The sequence below is a fragment of the Lagopus muta genome, chromosome 7, assembly GCF_023343835.1.
Source record: "Lagopus muta isolate bLagMut1 chromosome 7, bLagMut1 primary, whole genome shotgun sequence".
Taxonomy (NCBI): Eukaryota; Metazoa; Chordata; class Aves; order Galliformes; family Phasianidae; genus Lagopus; species Lagopus muta.
In genome coordinates, this window is record NC_064439.1 from 42014315 (window position 1) to 42029316 (window position 15002).

The following is a 15002-nucleotide window of genomic DNA, read 5'->3' on the forward strand; positions in this document are numbered from 1 at the left end:
TTTTCCATGGAAATGGAAATTATTAAAATCACAGTGGCACTTAGGACTTTTTAAAGCTAGTCAGGTTTCATGTAGGACCTGAGCATGTGCACATTAGTTAAATGGGGGATGTGGGATTGGAAGGTATCAGTCTTACACCCATTCCACACAGTCACACATTTGGATCCAACAGTTTGCAGGCTGCAAGGAGCATTGCATCAGAGAATTGATCTGACTGAGAAATAGCCCAGCTGGAAAAAAAAAGCCATGGGATTTTTGTGATGTGTGTATTGGACAGTTGGGATGGGAGTGTCAAGTGTGAGCAAGGGATAGGGAAAGAAGGGAATTGAGGTTATTGAACCTGGCCGTGCCTGCTGGCAGGTATTGGTGAACCTACACAGTGACAGTGCTGTGTCAATACATGCCTTGAGGACTCGGTTTGGCAGTTTTGTCTGCAGAGGCTAGCCATGAAATAAGTTGTTGGTTTTATTGTCCTTCATGTTCCATATAGCTTTAATGAACAGGACTCTTTTTCACTTCTAGGTGGTAAAAAAAAACTTAATAATGGCTTATTCTTTTGCCATTATCTTTGAGAGATTTTGCTTACTATGCGGACAAAAGCTGAAATGGCAGAATAGTAAGAATTGGAGGCACTGCTTAATACCATCTTACTTTTGAGTTTATCCCATACTCAGTGTGACAGAAATAAGCAATCACTAGTACACAAATAATTTATGTCTATGTATACAGTAATATCTTAATTGGTGGCTTGGTTTTAACTGTCTCTTTCAAAGCATGATTTAGGTGTGTTTAGCAGTCCAGTGCTTGCTGAAGTGTTGTTTTTATGTGTCAGTAAATAAAAAATATTTTGCTAGGCTGAAAACACAAGCTTGTCTAGAAAGCTGGATGAAGCAAGAGAGCAGCTGTCTGAATTGCAATCTGCTCGGCTGCAGAAGGAAGAGGAGGTGACATCTCTGAGAGAACTCTTGGAAAGGTGGGAGTTCTAGTTCTTTTACACAAGCCATTAGCTGCTAGCTGAGTGAGGGACCAGTAAGTGAAGTGTACTGAGAATTGCTGTGGTATATTATGTACCCCAGGTTTTATATAGGGGAAATAATGCATGGGTTCTGTGGGGAATATCAAATTGATGCTTCAGACAAGAAACACATAAATTATACAGCACACACGAATGTAAGGTTTAGGTTTTAATACTTGATTAATTTAGCTAATGATGTAAATTTATTGTTTGTCTTCCTTTATCAATCTGCAAGAAATTTCATAAACCTCTTACCTTGGAGTTTAGTTATAACATTTTAAAAAAACTTTTTTTTTTTTTTTTTTTAAAGAAAAAATCAGCATTTTTTGACAGCTTGTTCTTCTGTCCTTTCCTTGATGCTTCAGGCTCACAGTTAAAATTATTTAAATGGGACCACATCCTGCATGTCTTATCTTAATAGCTTTCTTTGTTTCAATCATCTAAAGCAAGCTACATTTCCAAGGACGTGAGTCAGTGTGATGTGGATTGTCTGGCAGTCCCAAACAGTTCTTAAGTCATGAATACTGATGGGTTAACAAAATCCTATGTATTTATACATTTTTATACTGATACCACTATTTTCATGGGAAGGCTGGTGATTCTTACCTATGATGGAAATTGTCAGTACAAAACTCAGCAAAATATTTGAATTCAACTGAATTGGCTGAGTCTGTTCAGACTAACTGGGCCCTTTGTGTTACACTGGTGAAGCATTTTTGGTCCATTGCTAGGACTAAGTACTCAGCTTAGAATGTCATCAAGCCACAACCTGCATTCTGCAAGGCTTTCTGGTGACACTTCTTACCACTGACTGTGAGCAAACTGGGGTCTCATAACCTTATGGTTTTTAATTGTTCTGTGTTTGAAGAACATCTTGAGAAACTGTTTTGCTTTTCTTTTGTGAACAAGAAGGCTATAGAGGGGTGTGAAACGCTTTTTTGAGTGCAACCTGCAAATGCTGGGCACCCTGTGTCTGTAGGACTGTGTCTCTTTCACTCAGCTTGCAGCTGCTAATGACTAATGTTAGTTTCAAAGGAGATTGATTTTGTTCCCAGTGTAGCAGCCATTGTAATGTCTGCTATAAGCAGGGCATCCAAGAAATTACTGATTGCTGACTGTGTTCACTGGGTAACAAATCTGTGTGCACTGTCAGTGATGCAGAAAACTGGGAACATTCTGGTTAGGTATAAAAAAAAAAAAAGTGTGTGCTGAGAACAGTTTCATTGATACCACATTCCACGGGAAAGTCTTGAATGCACCTGAACTAATAAAAAGATTTTTAATCACCTTTATATTTGATCAGGACCCAAAAGGAAGCGGATGAAGCAAAAAAGCAGGCCCTGGATTACAGTGAGAAACTCAGCAAGGTGGCAGCAGACAAAGACAGCAATGACCAGAAGTTGTTTGCTGAGCTGGATGACCTGACAAGAACAAAACAGTTCCTTGAAGAACGTTTAATAGAACTTATCAGGTTGGCATAAAAACAAACATCAAGCAGAAGTTAAAATCCTAGCTTAGGATTATAAGGGATACTGCCTGGGTGGTTCACTCTTGTATTCCTGATCTGAAGATGGAGGTAATAGCCAAGATCATAAGAAGATTAGATTTTACATTTCCTTAACAAAGTCAAAAATATAACAAGAGTGCAATCTCCTTCTTAATTTCCTGTCTGTTTGCAAAAGCACGTAATTCTCTGCATCACATGTACTTTTTCCTCCATTCCCAACAATTTCAATAGGTTTCTTGATCTATCTTCATTCCTGGAAGTTTCTCAGAAATTACAGAAAAAGCAATTTTTGGTGATGAAGCTTCACTGGCATTCAAATTGAGGTTAGTTAACAGTAAACGAGCATGAATAATTGATATGCTTTTCATTTCTGTAACTGTCTCTCTGTAGAGATAAGGATGCTTTGTGGCAAAAATCAGATGCTCTGGAGTTCCAGCAGAAGCTCAGTGCAGAGCAGAAGTGGCAGGGTGACACAGAGGTTAACCACTGCCTGGACTGCCAGAGGGAGTTCTCGTGGATGGTGCGCCGGCACCACTGCAGGTCAGTTTGCTGAACTCTGCTCAAAACCAAAATCCACTATGAGCATTTACACTGATGGAATACTTCTTGAAATTCGTAGTTCATTTGTCAAAATCATTGATAGGAGTTGTGTCAGAGCCTGAAAGAGCACAAGTCTGTGAAGGGCTGAGGCATTACTGGAAATGTCTCTGTTGGGAACATTCAGTAGTGGTTAGTGAACAGTGAAGTGATTTCTAATTAACAACTTTCAAATTGGTCGTTTCTAGTAAAACCTGTGAGATCTGCAAGTGTTTTTACCAGCACCCATTGGTGATCTAAATGATTTTGAAAAACAAAACTGTGACAACTTCGTAAATGTGAAGTGCGCAGAAAACAGCATGGTCTGTATTATGACCTCTGCTTTGGAGGTGACGTTTGGGCTTTTCCAGAGATTGAGACCATTATGACAAAGCCCCAAGCTGTGTCATGTAAATGTGTTCCACCTGTATGTGATACTATTTTAACACCCTTGGCTTTGAATAATTTCTAGAATGTGCGGTCGCATTTTCTGCTACTATTGCTGCAACAACTACATGGTGACAAAACCTGGTGGGAGAAAGGAGCGTTGCTGCAAAGCCTGCTTTAATAAGCCCAGAGTGATTGTGGACAATGCAGATGACTCTGGATCTAGTGCCAACCAGGAAGGATCCCCAGGCTCACTGGAGTCACCAGTATCACCAGGTGAGAGGGCTATTAGCGTGCTTTTTGCATGCCACAAGTAGGTGGGTGTCTTAGACATTCTCTACATGGCCACCTCGGTTCCAGGGACCTTCATATTCATGGACTGTTTTCCACATTAAATTGTTCCCATCACTGTGTTTGAATGGTGCTGACAGAATTCTGTATGTATGTTAAACACGTGTCTGTCTGCCTGAGGATTACGGTTGGTTCTTGGTAGTTTCCTAATGCTTCTGCAAAGACAGAGGGATGGCCTAGTCTTACCCTTAAGGATTTAGGTTGCTTTTTGTTTTCTAAACTAGTTAATATTACTAATGTTTCTTTCATGTCCTTTTATGGCACAGTTGCAGGCGAAGCCTCTAAACCACCAGATGATGCAGCATTTGATATAATCACGGATGAGGAGCTGTGCCAAGTACAAGAATCAGACTCGTTCCACAGTGAAAGTCAGATGGATAGAGATTCTCTGGATCAAAGCGTGACAGATCTGTGAGTAAACACTGTTTTGTGGAGAGGGAGCTCTTCTGAATTTTGCTTGTTAGGTTCTTTTAACCATTCAGTATAGGTAGCCAACCTCTGCATAAGGAGAAGACACGTCTGTGCTCAGTCACATGTTCACTACACAGGATAACTGTGAGCCATTTGTGCAGTCAGCATCAAATCTAGTAAATCCAGACAGCTCCACCATAGCCTTCCAGCTTTCTCCACAGCACAAAGGAGTAGTCCCAGGTCTGTGCTCTCCCAGACCAGCTATCACCATTAAAATCAGTGTGCAGGCTGCCAAAGGTTGCTGGTTGTTCACACCTGATTTATAGTAAGAGCTAAATGATTCTATCGGATTCACAGATTCACTGGTGCTTATTATAAAGAGAACAAGAAGGGAAGGGAAATAAGTAAATATCTGTTCTTTTTGTGACACTCTTCACTGAATTGAGTGTGAAATAATTGGTCTGTCTCTATAGGATTCCTAAATACTTAAAAGATACTGCTTACAGAGAAGAAAAAGAACTGGAAATGTGCAGCTAAATCTGGCAGAGGTTCTTTTTTTTTTTTTTTCCCCTCCATAAGAAAATTAGAGTAAACACAGCTTTCAGAAAGGTTTTTTTACATCTGTTTCTACATAAGTTAGCAGCAAAGAGAATCTAAGACCATCTGGATATCTGAATACTTGGTTTGAAAAGTACACTGTAGTACTATAGCTTGATGTATGTCCATGCTTATATAAAGCTCTTGTTCAAATATTTTCAAATGTTCTCCAAAAATTTCATTTTGTATAATGCATCATCTTTCCAAACAGTAATTTTTGCCAATACGTGTTTCTTGAAAAAGCTACAATTGTTATATATCTGAGCAGGGGGGAAATAGAGCAATTTCACCTAATTTTATACTTCTTTTGCTTCTGAGAGGCAAAGCAGCTTGTTTTGAAAGCAAATACCTCACAGCTGAAATCAGATAGGATTACATGTAGAGCTGGCTGTAATCTCAGTGACCCCTAGACAACACAGTATTTAGGATCTCAGGGATAGAGGCTTGCCTGTATTTCTAGTACCGATTGTGATAATCATTGTTGCTACTTGCTGCTGGGGATGGGGCTGAAAAGCACCCTGACAGTCCCAAGTTGCTTATTTTGAAATCTATTTTCTGAACTTCTTGCAAACACTGTATTTGCCTAATGATTGACAGCTGTCTTAATCACAGAGTCTTGCCAAGCTTCTTCCATATCACAACAAAGAAAAAATCTTGAAAGATTTTGTACGCTGTCACTTGGTGTACAGAGATATCCCTTTACTTTGATAATTTCCTAGCTTGTTTTCTCTGGTTCTCTGTTGCTTTCAATCTTACATACAGAGTTTGGCAGTTTTAAGGCAGGGAAGGGCACTTTGTGTGTGGGGGGGGTGGTTTTTTTCCTTCATACTAGATGTAGCATAGTTAAATCCTAAAAATTCTGAGAAATAGCTGGGATTTCCTGCATACCAATGTGTGGGTCACTCACAGCATGTAGTGGCAGATCTTCAGGTCCATTCATTCTTTTTCCTCAGCTGTCTGCATGTCACTTTCACATGCCCAGCTATGTCATGGGTCTGCCGTGGCCCCTCTGCCCACTTCTGCCCATATGTACTCCTTCATACAGGGATTCTTGTGTACTCTGTCTCAAACTCAGAGAGCTCCATATCCTCCATGCTTCATCCCAGATCATTCTCTTCCGAGAGTTGTCAGTGCATCCATTCTTCTAACCCTTCTCTGTGCTAGGTGTTATTTTTTTCTTTTCTCTTTGATGGGCTGGAAGGGAAGGTAGATAACTAATTTAGACTTCCTGGCTAGGATCTGACCTGCTTGCTAGCAGCAAGCCCAGTAAATCATTTATGCATTCCATGATAACGTCTTCACTTTTTGTCTTGGCATTAGAGGCATTTGCAGAGGTGATTCCTGGACTAAGCAGCAGTGAGGAGGCTTTGCATATCTTCCACTCTCCATTTCAGGTTTCTGATTTTCAAATAATTTAGTAAGATTCTGACTTTGGTTGACTAAATTTCTTTCCTGAAGTCACTGCACTACTGACAGCAGACAGCTTATGAGTTTTTGCTGCTCAGCTACGTGAAACCAGCCACTCAGGCACTTAAGCTGCAGCTATCAGAGCTCAGGTGCTTGTGAGACAGAAAATCTTCAAGAGCAAAGTTGGACCAGCTGTTTTCAGGTTTGAATTCTGAAAAGGTCCTTTAGTTTATAACTCCAAAGCCTTTCATGATGTTGGTAACAGCATTCTTAGTATCATTTGGGAGAAATGCTTCCCACATACAGGAGCAGTCCTGCTGTACTAGACCATGCAGCTGGGAGACAGTGACTAACTATAGAGACCTGAGGGTAAGCATAAGAATAGGGTAAGAATGAAGTGATATTTTGTTTTCAAAATGCTCTTCCAGCCTCCAGCAGTCTGTGTCTCAAGGATTCTCTGAATTGTTCTGTTGTTGTAGGCTTTTTCCATGCTTCAGTTCTTCCTCCTTATCAGCCCCAATTCATTTCACTTTTAAAAGAAAAGGAAGTGAAACTGGATTTCAGCAGATCCACCAGAGGTCTGCGCAGTGGTGCATGCTCATAATGCTCATAATGATCCCCTGGCTGCCACCTAGCGGGAAAAAGTCATACAGGAAGAAATGCTACTGTCAGGAGGATGAGAACAACTTGTGGGATTGCATCAAAAGCTGCTCAAGGAATGAGAGAACTTGAATGCCACAGATAACAGTGCTTTATCAGTTCAGGAAATGTGTTAGACAATGGGCAAAGTTGAATATGCAGTTTTATTGGCAGTCACAACAGTAAATCCTTCCTAGTTCCAGCCAGTGTTATGGTGTAATGATGTAACAGTTGAATGCTTAGCCCACTAGGCTCATGTATGACTGCAAGTACTGATGCAATTTATCCAGATGCTGCTAATGACCAGGTGGATGCACTGTTACCTGGGGTTGTTCTTTCCCTTCTCAGTATTGTTTGTAGAGCAAGATCCCTTAGAATTTAAGAAGAATTGCTAAACTGTGTATTGATTTTGAGATTAGTCTACAGGAAGTGTAACAATTCTGCCCTTGCTACATGATTACACCTTGTTGTTCAAAAGCACATGTAAGTGATGTCATGTTTTATTAGGTTCCATTGACTTTTGAATGAACCAGCTGTTTGATTCTCCATATATAAGTGCCTCTGGCATTTTCTGGCAGAATTAGTTAGCCTGTCTTAGTTACCAGCCTGCTGCAATGCAGAGAAGCAAAGCATCAGTTAGAGAAGCTCTAACTCACTTGGAAACTATCAGAATTTGTTTACTGACTCTCAAACTCATTCTTTTCTTTGCTGCTTACATCTCTGCCTCAGCCCTGTAATTCATAGTTGGTGGTATTCCAGACTGTATCCAGTGCATCTGCCTTTTTTGAGGTAAGGAGTGGATGAGAGATTCTTCCTCTTACCATGGTGTGTAGCAGGCACACAGCTCTGTCATCATGTGGCGGCTTCTTCAGTGTCTTTGCTTGAATCATCCAATATTTCTTGTATGGGAAGAAGACGTATAACAGTGATTCTAGAATCAGGAATCAGGCTGGAGAATGTATTTGTAAAATGCCTCACTGACTAAATCCAGGACAAATGTCATATCCCAGGGGAGGGTTTGTTTAAGAGATGAGGCCAGACTGTGCTGCTTGTCTCTGCCACCCAACTCTAGATTTTCACATTTGATGAAAGCTTTTAAACCTGGCAGCATCTCAGTAGGGAGTTTATCTTAAGACTGTTGAAGGAATGTTCCAGATACATGCATTCCTCTTAGCTCATGAAGCCAGGATGGAAGCTGTTTGCATTTTGCACGGTGATTAGCAGAACAGGGCTGCAGTTCTGCCCTGGCAGTTTTGTCATGAGAATGTGCAAAATAAAAATGACATAATTTGTCATTGTGGCTATTAAATCATTTCTGTTTAAGGAAGACCTGAGCTTCCAAATAATATTTGACCCCATACTATTCAGAAAATCATCGCTTTCTTTTTTTCTTCTCCTAGAAACAGCACGTGTAATTCTTCAACCTTTGATGAATCAGAAGAGTGGCAGGTTGCTCAAGATGCTGAGATAAGCTTGTTGAAGTCAGGAGAAATCATGTAAGCAGAACTATTTCGTTACCACCAAAGTGAAAAAATAAAGGCTGAACTCAGATATCAGCTATGTGAATTGTGCAGACTTCTGGAAGCTCAGATTGATTGTGTCCCACAGCAGAATTTGGTCTGAGGAGGAGCAGAGAATGTATCTCAACTAAGCAGAGCAGCAGCAATGAGCCAGGTCCTTTCTCTTAAAAAACTTATATGCGAGTGGGGAACAAGAAGGAAAGATTTTGGTCTGTGTCACATCATAAAACCTTCCTTCCTGTTCTCACTGCAGGAGGTGCTGTGAACAGAGAGGGGGTTAGAGGGAAGTCTGCATAGTTCTGATAATCTCTGAGGAAACTGTAGGCAAAGGCAGAGTGCTGTGCTACTTGGGCCTCTGTGATGGGGAGGGAATTGGTGAGCTTTTGAAGTATGTGCCTGTTATTTATTGGTAACCCCAACCTATTGCCTCACAGGAGCCATATTCCTGATTGATTCTTGATTGGCATAAAATGTTCAGCAAATGATCTCTCAACCTCTGTGAGCGGTGTGCACACAATTCTTGCATGTACTCTGCTCAGAAATTGACTGTTACGTGCAGAAAGTGACAGAATGTCATTTTCACTGCCACAGAGGGAATCTAATGCACAAAAGCACTCATGACCTGGAGTTATTCCCCTTTGCTCACCATTCTCTTGAGCCTTGCTTGGAAATGCTGGCCTTTTGTGGTGAATGTTTCAAGCTTGTTTCTACTGTTCAGAGAACCAGCAAAATAAGTGGTGGTTGAGCTGCAGAGCAAAACCAGGAGTTACCATTAGTTTGTTAAAGACCAGTTGAAACAATGTAGTAGCTATTTCAGCTAAGGGCAAAAGTAACACTGTAAATAAAACTTAGTATAAAGCTTTATCTCTGAACAAATTACAGGAGCTATAGTAAATGAGCTGTCTAGCCACAATGAGTGGTAACTGAACTCTTTACTCTAGGACAGGAAATCGTCATGGTGACTGAGTGGGATCTTATGGCAAATGAGTTGATTTTTTGCTTGGGAAACAATTTATTTGGCCTGAAGGGTGATGTTTTAGATCAGTTTTAGTTAGGATAACATAGGTGAGCTACTCAGCTCTTAGAAACTGCTGGTTTCCTCTGAAGGCAAGCAGCATTCTTCTGTTAAAGGTCCCCACCACTTGCAGTCTGAAATAGATATCAAAATGAAGTAGGCTAATGAAATGCTTCAGGAGTCAGGATCACCTAGATGCTGAGTACTTCCTTTTTAATTGGAGGGTCATTAAATCAGCTTTTATCCAGCTTATTTGGGTAAAACAGAGCATGCAGTAAGAGCTCCAGAGGAGCTAGACAAAGCTGTTGTTACATTCCATCCTTCTGCCCTCTCTGAACTCTTGATCCCTGTTTTCTGTGCAAATAATGTCTAGATGAGAACAGTACATTGACAAATTTCTGTTTACATTTCTGTGAAAGGAACAGTAGAGGGCAGCAGACTTTTTTTAAATCACAGGAGCTCTAAAAAGCTTTATTCAATAAAGATTTTTCTAGTCAAAGTGAAATAAATAAGTGAATAATATCCATATTTGCTGAAACAGTGAAAGTGCTTTCATCTTTTCTACAGTTCTTGCTCTCTTCCAGGGCTGAATTTTCCTGCTTCTTGTTAGACCTGTTCAAAGTTGCTGTGGAGGCTGCCTCAAATAAACAGAAAATAAAAAATGGCTGTTGTTTTCGTCACAGCTATTAGATTGGATCTCTTCAAGTGACTGTATTTTTCTCTCTTACAGGGTCAAATTACCCCTTACAGTGGAGGAGATTATAAATTTTGGGGAAGGCAACAGAGAACTGTTCATCAAATCCAGCACTTACAGTATCATTCCCATCACTGTTACAGAGGTTGGGCTGACAATTAGTTGGATATTTTCATCAGACCCTAAAAGCATCTCCTTCAGCGTCGTCTACCAAGAATCAGAAGACACACCACTGGATCAGTGCAAAGTAAGGCTGTTATTTCCCTGTGGGATCTTTAGTTTCTTTACTGCCTTAGGAAGTGTAACATACTTCAATAGGCTCCCCAGAGGAATCAGCCAGCACAGCCAACTGATTTCCACAACAGTGCTAATTACTATTGCATTGTAAGGAGTTCTTTATTCCAATTACGTTTTCCTGGAGGCAGAGCTGCATCTTTAATTATTTGACATTGCCTGCAAAAGTTGAGTTGAAAAAGCCTATAGCTTCTACTAGTCTCATCATCACTCACTATTATTAAGCAAAAGTAAGTGCTCAAGCTTGCAAAATTCTTCTTTTCTTCCTCCTCAGCATAGCTTGATTTGTAGCTGCTTAGGGCTGATCTTGCCAGGCTCTTAAGCAGAGACTACAAGGAAACAGATAAATGGACTGGGTTGTTTGAATTTCTTAGAGTCAAATGTGTGTTTAGGGGTACTGATGATTTGTGCTGAATTCCAGGTTCTCATTCCTATGACCCGCTGCAATTCTCATAAGGAAACCATCAGAGGGCAGATGAAAGTCAGAAACTCTGGAATTTACACACTGATATTTGACAACACGTTTTCTAGGTAGGTCCCACCTGAGTGTAAAAAGTGAAGTAAACTTGCTTTTACAGGCTGTGCAAATGTTTAGTTGTATCCTTACTCTGCTGTTTGGAAGTAAGTGTGAGAAACTGCTCCCTGCTTGCCAAAAGATCTTCAACCTGAGTTTTGGTTTTTGTTCTTTTTTGTTCTCGTCTCCCCACCGCAGCAGACTTTAACTTGTTTGTCTTGACCTCTGAGAAGATAAATAGAATAGTCAGAAATGGTATCTTTGAAACAAGAGACTTGACAACCTTTGTGAAAAAAATCTCTTTTTAAAACAAGTCATTTTTTTTGCCTGACTGTAAAATGAAATAATTTTTAGCACTTTCTGTCCGGTTGATTTCAGCTAACACAGTCATCTTCTTCCTTTTGTTTCTTGACAGATTTATTTCAAAAAGAGTGTTTTATCAGTTGACTGTTGAGCGACCTGTCATCTATGATGGAAGTGATTTTCCATAGCCTTGAATATACTGTGTTATTTTTAATTAAATTTGTAAGAAATGCTATTTATGTAAGCATTGTGGTTACCACTATTTGAAGACTTTGAAACTATGCAATAGTTATAATGCACATAGAGAGCATGTATACACTAGAAAACAAAGCCTTTGTAGGAACACTAATGGTTCTGTACTGTGTACAGATTCCTCAGAAGCCATCTTGTTTGATTCAACAGGGCAAGTAATGCTCCAGCCAAATTTTTTTCAGTGGGGAAAAAAGTAAGTGTGGAAGTGACTGAAATTCTCTGCTGAAAATTAAACAACATTTCTTACAAAAATATCCTTCCAAAGGAAATTCAAATAAAAATGCATTACTTTTGTTGACCTCTTCACTGAGGAATAAACATACCCATTTCCGTTCTGCTCTACTGCTCTCACAGTCCGAACAGCAACTATGCAATCCTTCAGTCTTTGCAGACACATATTCTAATTCATCTAGAATTTTTTATCTCTTTCAAGTTTTATAAGCAGCAACTATAGAGTTTTTTTACATTTTGAGTTAAGATTTGGTAAGTCTTAACTGGCTTTTATAAATGCTTTGGTCTTTAATGCCAGTTACAAAGCAATAAAACATGAAGCAACAATTTATTTCACTTTTGCTCTTCGTACTCTGTAAGTTGTTCCACTGAAATCAGCTCATTTGGTGAGTACCAGTGGCAGAATCAGGTGCATAATTTGTAGAATAAAGTACTACTCACTGTGTGACACTTGGAAGAAGAGCATTTCTGCTTCCTGCTGTAGCCCCTTGGTCAGCAGCATTCACAAGAAAGCACAATCTCTGAGGAGGCCAGCAATGTCCTTTCTCTCTGTAGACTAAGTGGAAAGCAGCCATCAGTTTTGAATCGGTCTCCAGAAATCCATTTGAAATTGAATACATACCCAGCACTTACAGAACTCTCCGTGGGGTATCTGATTCTACAGCAATAGGCTGGTTGCTAAAAGATGGATGCGAGGCAGTGTTTGACTGTAGGGAAATTTCTGGGGAAAAAAATACTGTAGATAAAGCTAACAGTTGCTAATCATTCATTCCGTTGTTAACAATGTGTAAACACACTGATCCTGAAGAAGATTGTGAAAGAATGACTGCCTTTCATGGATCACCTGGACTTTAAGTTGCATGTTCAGGGCTTTCTAACAAGGACTTGCACTCAGGGTGGCACCAAGCTGGAATCGGGGCCTTTTCAACGAGGCTGTCTGGCTCCTGGATGGTTTACTCTTCCAATGTCTCTTCCCAGCATGTGTGATGTGCTGTGCTGGGCAGAGGAGTTGGCGAGAGGTGTGTGCTGCCTTACTCCTCCTGAGTAACAGGATGCAGTAAGAGTGAGACCCTTCCCTGGCTGTGTGCATGAAAAGGAGGTGGACAAGAAACCAAAGCGGGCAATAAATGACACAAATACAGACATAAATGCGCTGCTCTGAATTATGGCATATTTCAGTGTTGAAGCTATGTTTTTATTTAATTGAGCAACAAGAGTTTATTTATTGCTGAAGAATGGATACTGTATGCCGTTTGCTATGCAATTTCACACAGCTGTTACTGAAGTCTGCTGCAGTTTTCCTTTAAGCTTTCAGGTGTGATTTTTAAAAGCATCTTGTTGCTGTTTTACTTAGAATACTAATCTTACTAGGAGATCTTTATTAAAATGCCAAATGTAAGTTAAAGGGATGCCGTCAAATGTTTTAGGCTAAAATATGACATCTCTGCTCAGAAGTATTTATCTGTAGTCAGAATCGTTTGACAGGCTTGCCTCTGGATTTCTTCTCTGCATCCTTGTTCTTAAGATTTTTTCATTCAATAGCAAATATTTTTAAGGCACCATTTATTCTTAAAGAAACTGGCTCTGTGTAGTAGGCCAAATTTTTGCAAGCAAGTTTTTCACGTAGACAAGCCTGAGGTTTGCCAAAACCTGTGTTTGGAAAGTGGGTAATAAAAACACTGGATGATTTTCTTTTTAGCATTGGAGTCTTTCTGTTAGCTTTTCTTCAGGTTTTCCTGTCACATGAGAGACAGGAAAACCTGGCTTTTTTGCTCTCCGAACGAGGACTAAGAGGAGGAGGAGCAAGAACCTGTAGGTTGTAGATAACAAATTATTGTTTGCTTCTCACAGAGGAGAGCATTTAAACAGAAGTCATTTCAGAAAAGCAAATATTCCATCAGGTAAAGATGCAACAAGTGGACATGAGCTCAGCTGTTGGAAGGAACTGTTCAAGTAAGGGAGCCCATTGTGTCACCTAGATGAGGGAGTCTTTTCCACCTCAGGGGCTGTGCAGGGAACACAGCAAAGAACGTGTTCTTGTTACAGAGCTGTTGTGTGACTGTCCCAGATCATTTATTGCTGGAGTCACGGGGCCCCGGTGTAGGACTGCCCACCAGCATAGGTTTGTGCAAGAGACTTCACTCAAGCACTTTATACCCTCATTTGTAAAGAACCTGTTCATGTGAGGTATGCCTTCAGTGCTGATAAATCTGTTTGCCTACAGAGGTTCAGGTGTGTTATTGCACTGGGCCTTTGGTTAGAAGACCATCCCCTGCAATACAATTAAGAGAAATACTTAAAATCAATCACAAAACTGATTTAAGGGGATGTCACGCCTGTGACCTTTATATACAAAGAGTGCATAAAAAGTCAGCATATCTAATTGGGTGTTTTTTTCTGGGTGCTAGAATAAGGAAGGGTAATTTGTTTTTTGTTAGGCAGAGATTTATGCAGAGGAAAGAATACAGTTATTTTAAGAAAATGATATAATTCCTTTATTCAGCATTACTCAATGCTGCTTTATGAGACATCACTGAGATTTGCACAGTAGGAAGTAGCACGGCTTCAAAAGCCTGAATTTGCTCTTTTTAAAAATCAAAATTGCACTATAGTTTTAATTATACTCAGACACTTCTATTTGTAAGTTGTTCAGAAACGTTTTCTGGTTTTAGCTGCCAAAGAATTGCAAACCCATTCACATCAAATTTCACGTTCCACAAGGGGGAAAAAAAGAGATTTGTGTATCCCAGCATCTGTGCAGTTACAGAGGTGTAGACAGTCATGTACTGGAATGTTTGTTTCTTGATGCTTTTTTTTTTCCTTTTATAACCTCAGGAATTAAAAAAAAATAAACTTCTTTATCATCCAGCGTGTTTGTCTGCTTTGTGCCAGGCAGAGATGGCTTTGTCATGAAGATCTCATGAAGATGTCATGAAGATAAATCAGATCTACTTCTAGGCTGGAAAAACATTGGGAAATAAGGAAAAATTAGAAGGTTAGAAAATAAGATTGAGTCCATTTATACTGAATGATTGTGCGAGTGAGAGGCATTCTTTACATATTGTCTCTGCTTCTTGCCTTGGAGGGGTTGGAGAAACATCTGTTTGCATTTGTAGACTCGGCCCCATGTAGGCTAACCTGAGCTGCTGGGGCCGTCAGAATGGGAACATGGGGCCCCACCACCATCAGTCATCACTTCTTCTTTTCAGTTGCTGTGTCCTCGTAGATTTCTTCTGGGGGCTGCAAGAAGCTCAGAGGCACCTCTGGAATCAAGCCTCAGCCATGCTTA

General features: G+C 40.1%; 1 protein-coding gene across 8 annotated transcripts in view; it reads left to right on the forward strand.

Moving 5' to 3' along the window:
* The window catches only part of FYCO1 (FYVE and coiled-coil domain autophagy adaptor 1), a 34140-nt gene extending 19559 nt beyond the window's left edge, over positions 1-14581 (forward strand). For 6 of the 8 annotated variants that reach the window (XM_048950964.1, XM_048950967.1, XM_048950965.1 and 3 more), the window contains exons 10-19: positions 855-973; positions 2319-2486; positions 2913-3062; positions 3571-3761; positions 4103-4247; positions 7620-7679; positions 8291-8386; positions 10156-10366; positions 10835-10944; positions 11343-14581. In XM_048950964.1, the coding sequence (XP_048806921.1) occupies positions 855-973; positions 2319-2486; positions 2913-3062; positions 3571-3761; positions 4103-4247; positions 7620-7679; positions 8291-8386; positions 10156-10366; positions 10835-10944; positions 11343-11418 (1326 nt within the window). In that variant the 3' untranslated portion in view covers positions 11419-14581. The remainder of the gene's footprint in view (positions 1-854; positions 974-2318; positions 2487-2912; positions 3063-3570; positions 3762-4102; positions 4248-7619; positions 7680-8290; positions 8387-10155; positions 10367-10834; positions 10945-11342) is intronic. The other 2 variants (XM_048950970.1, XM_048950971.1) reach the window with 2 other exon arrangements.
* The last annotated feature ends 421 nt before the right edge of the window (positions 14582-15002 follow it).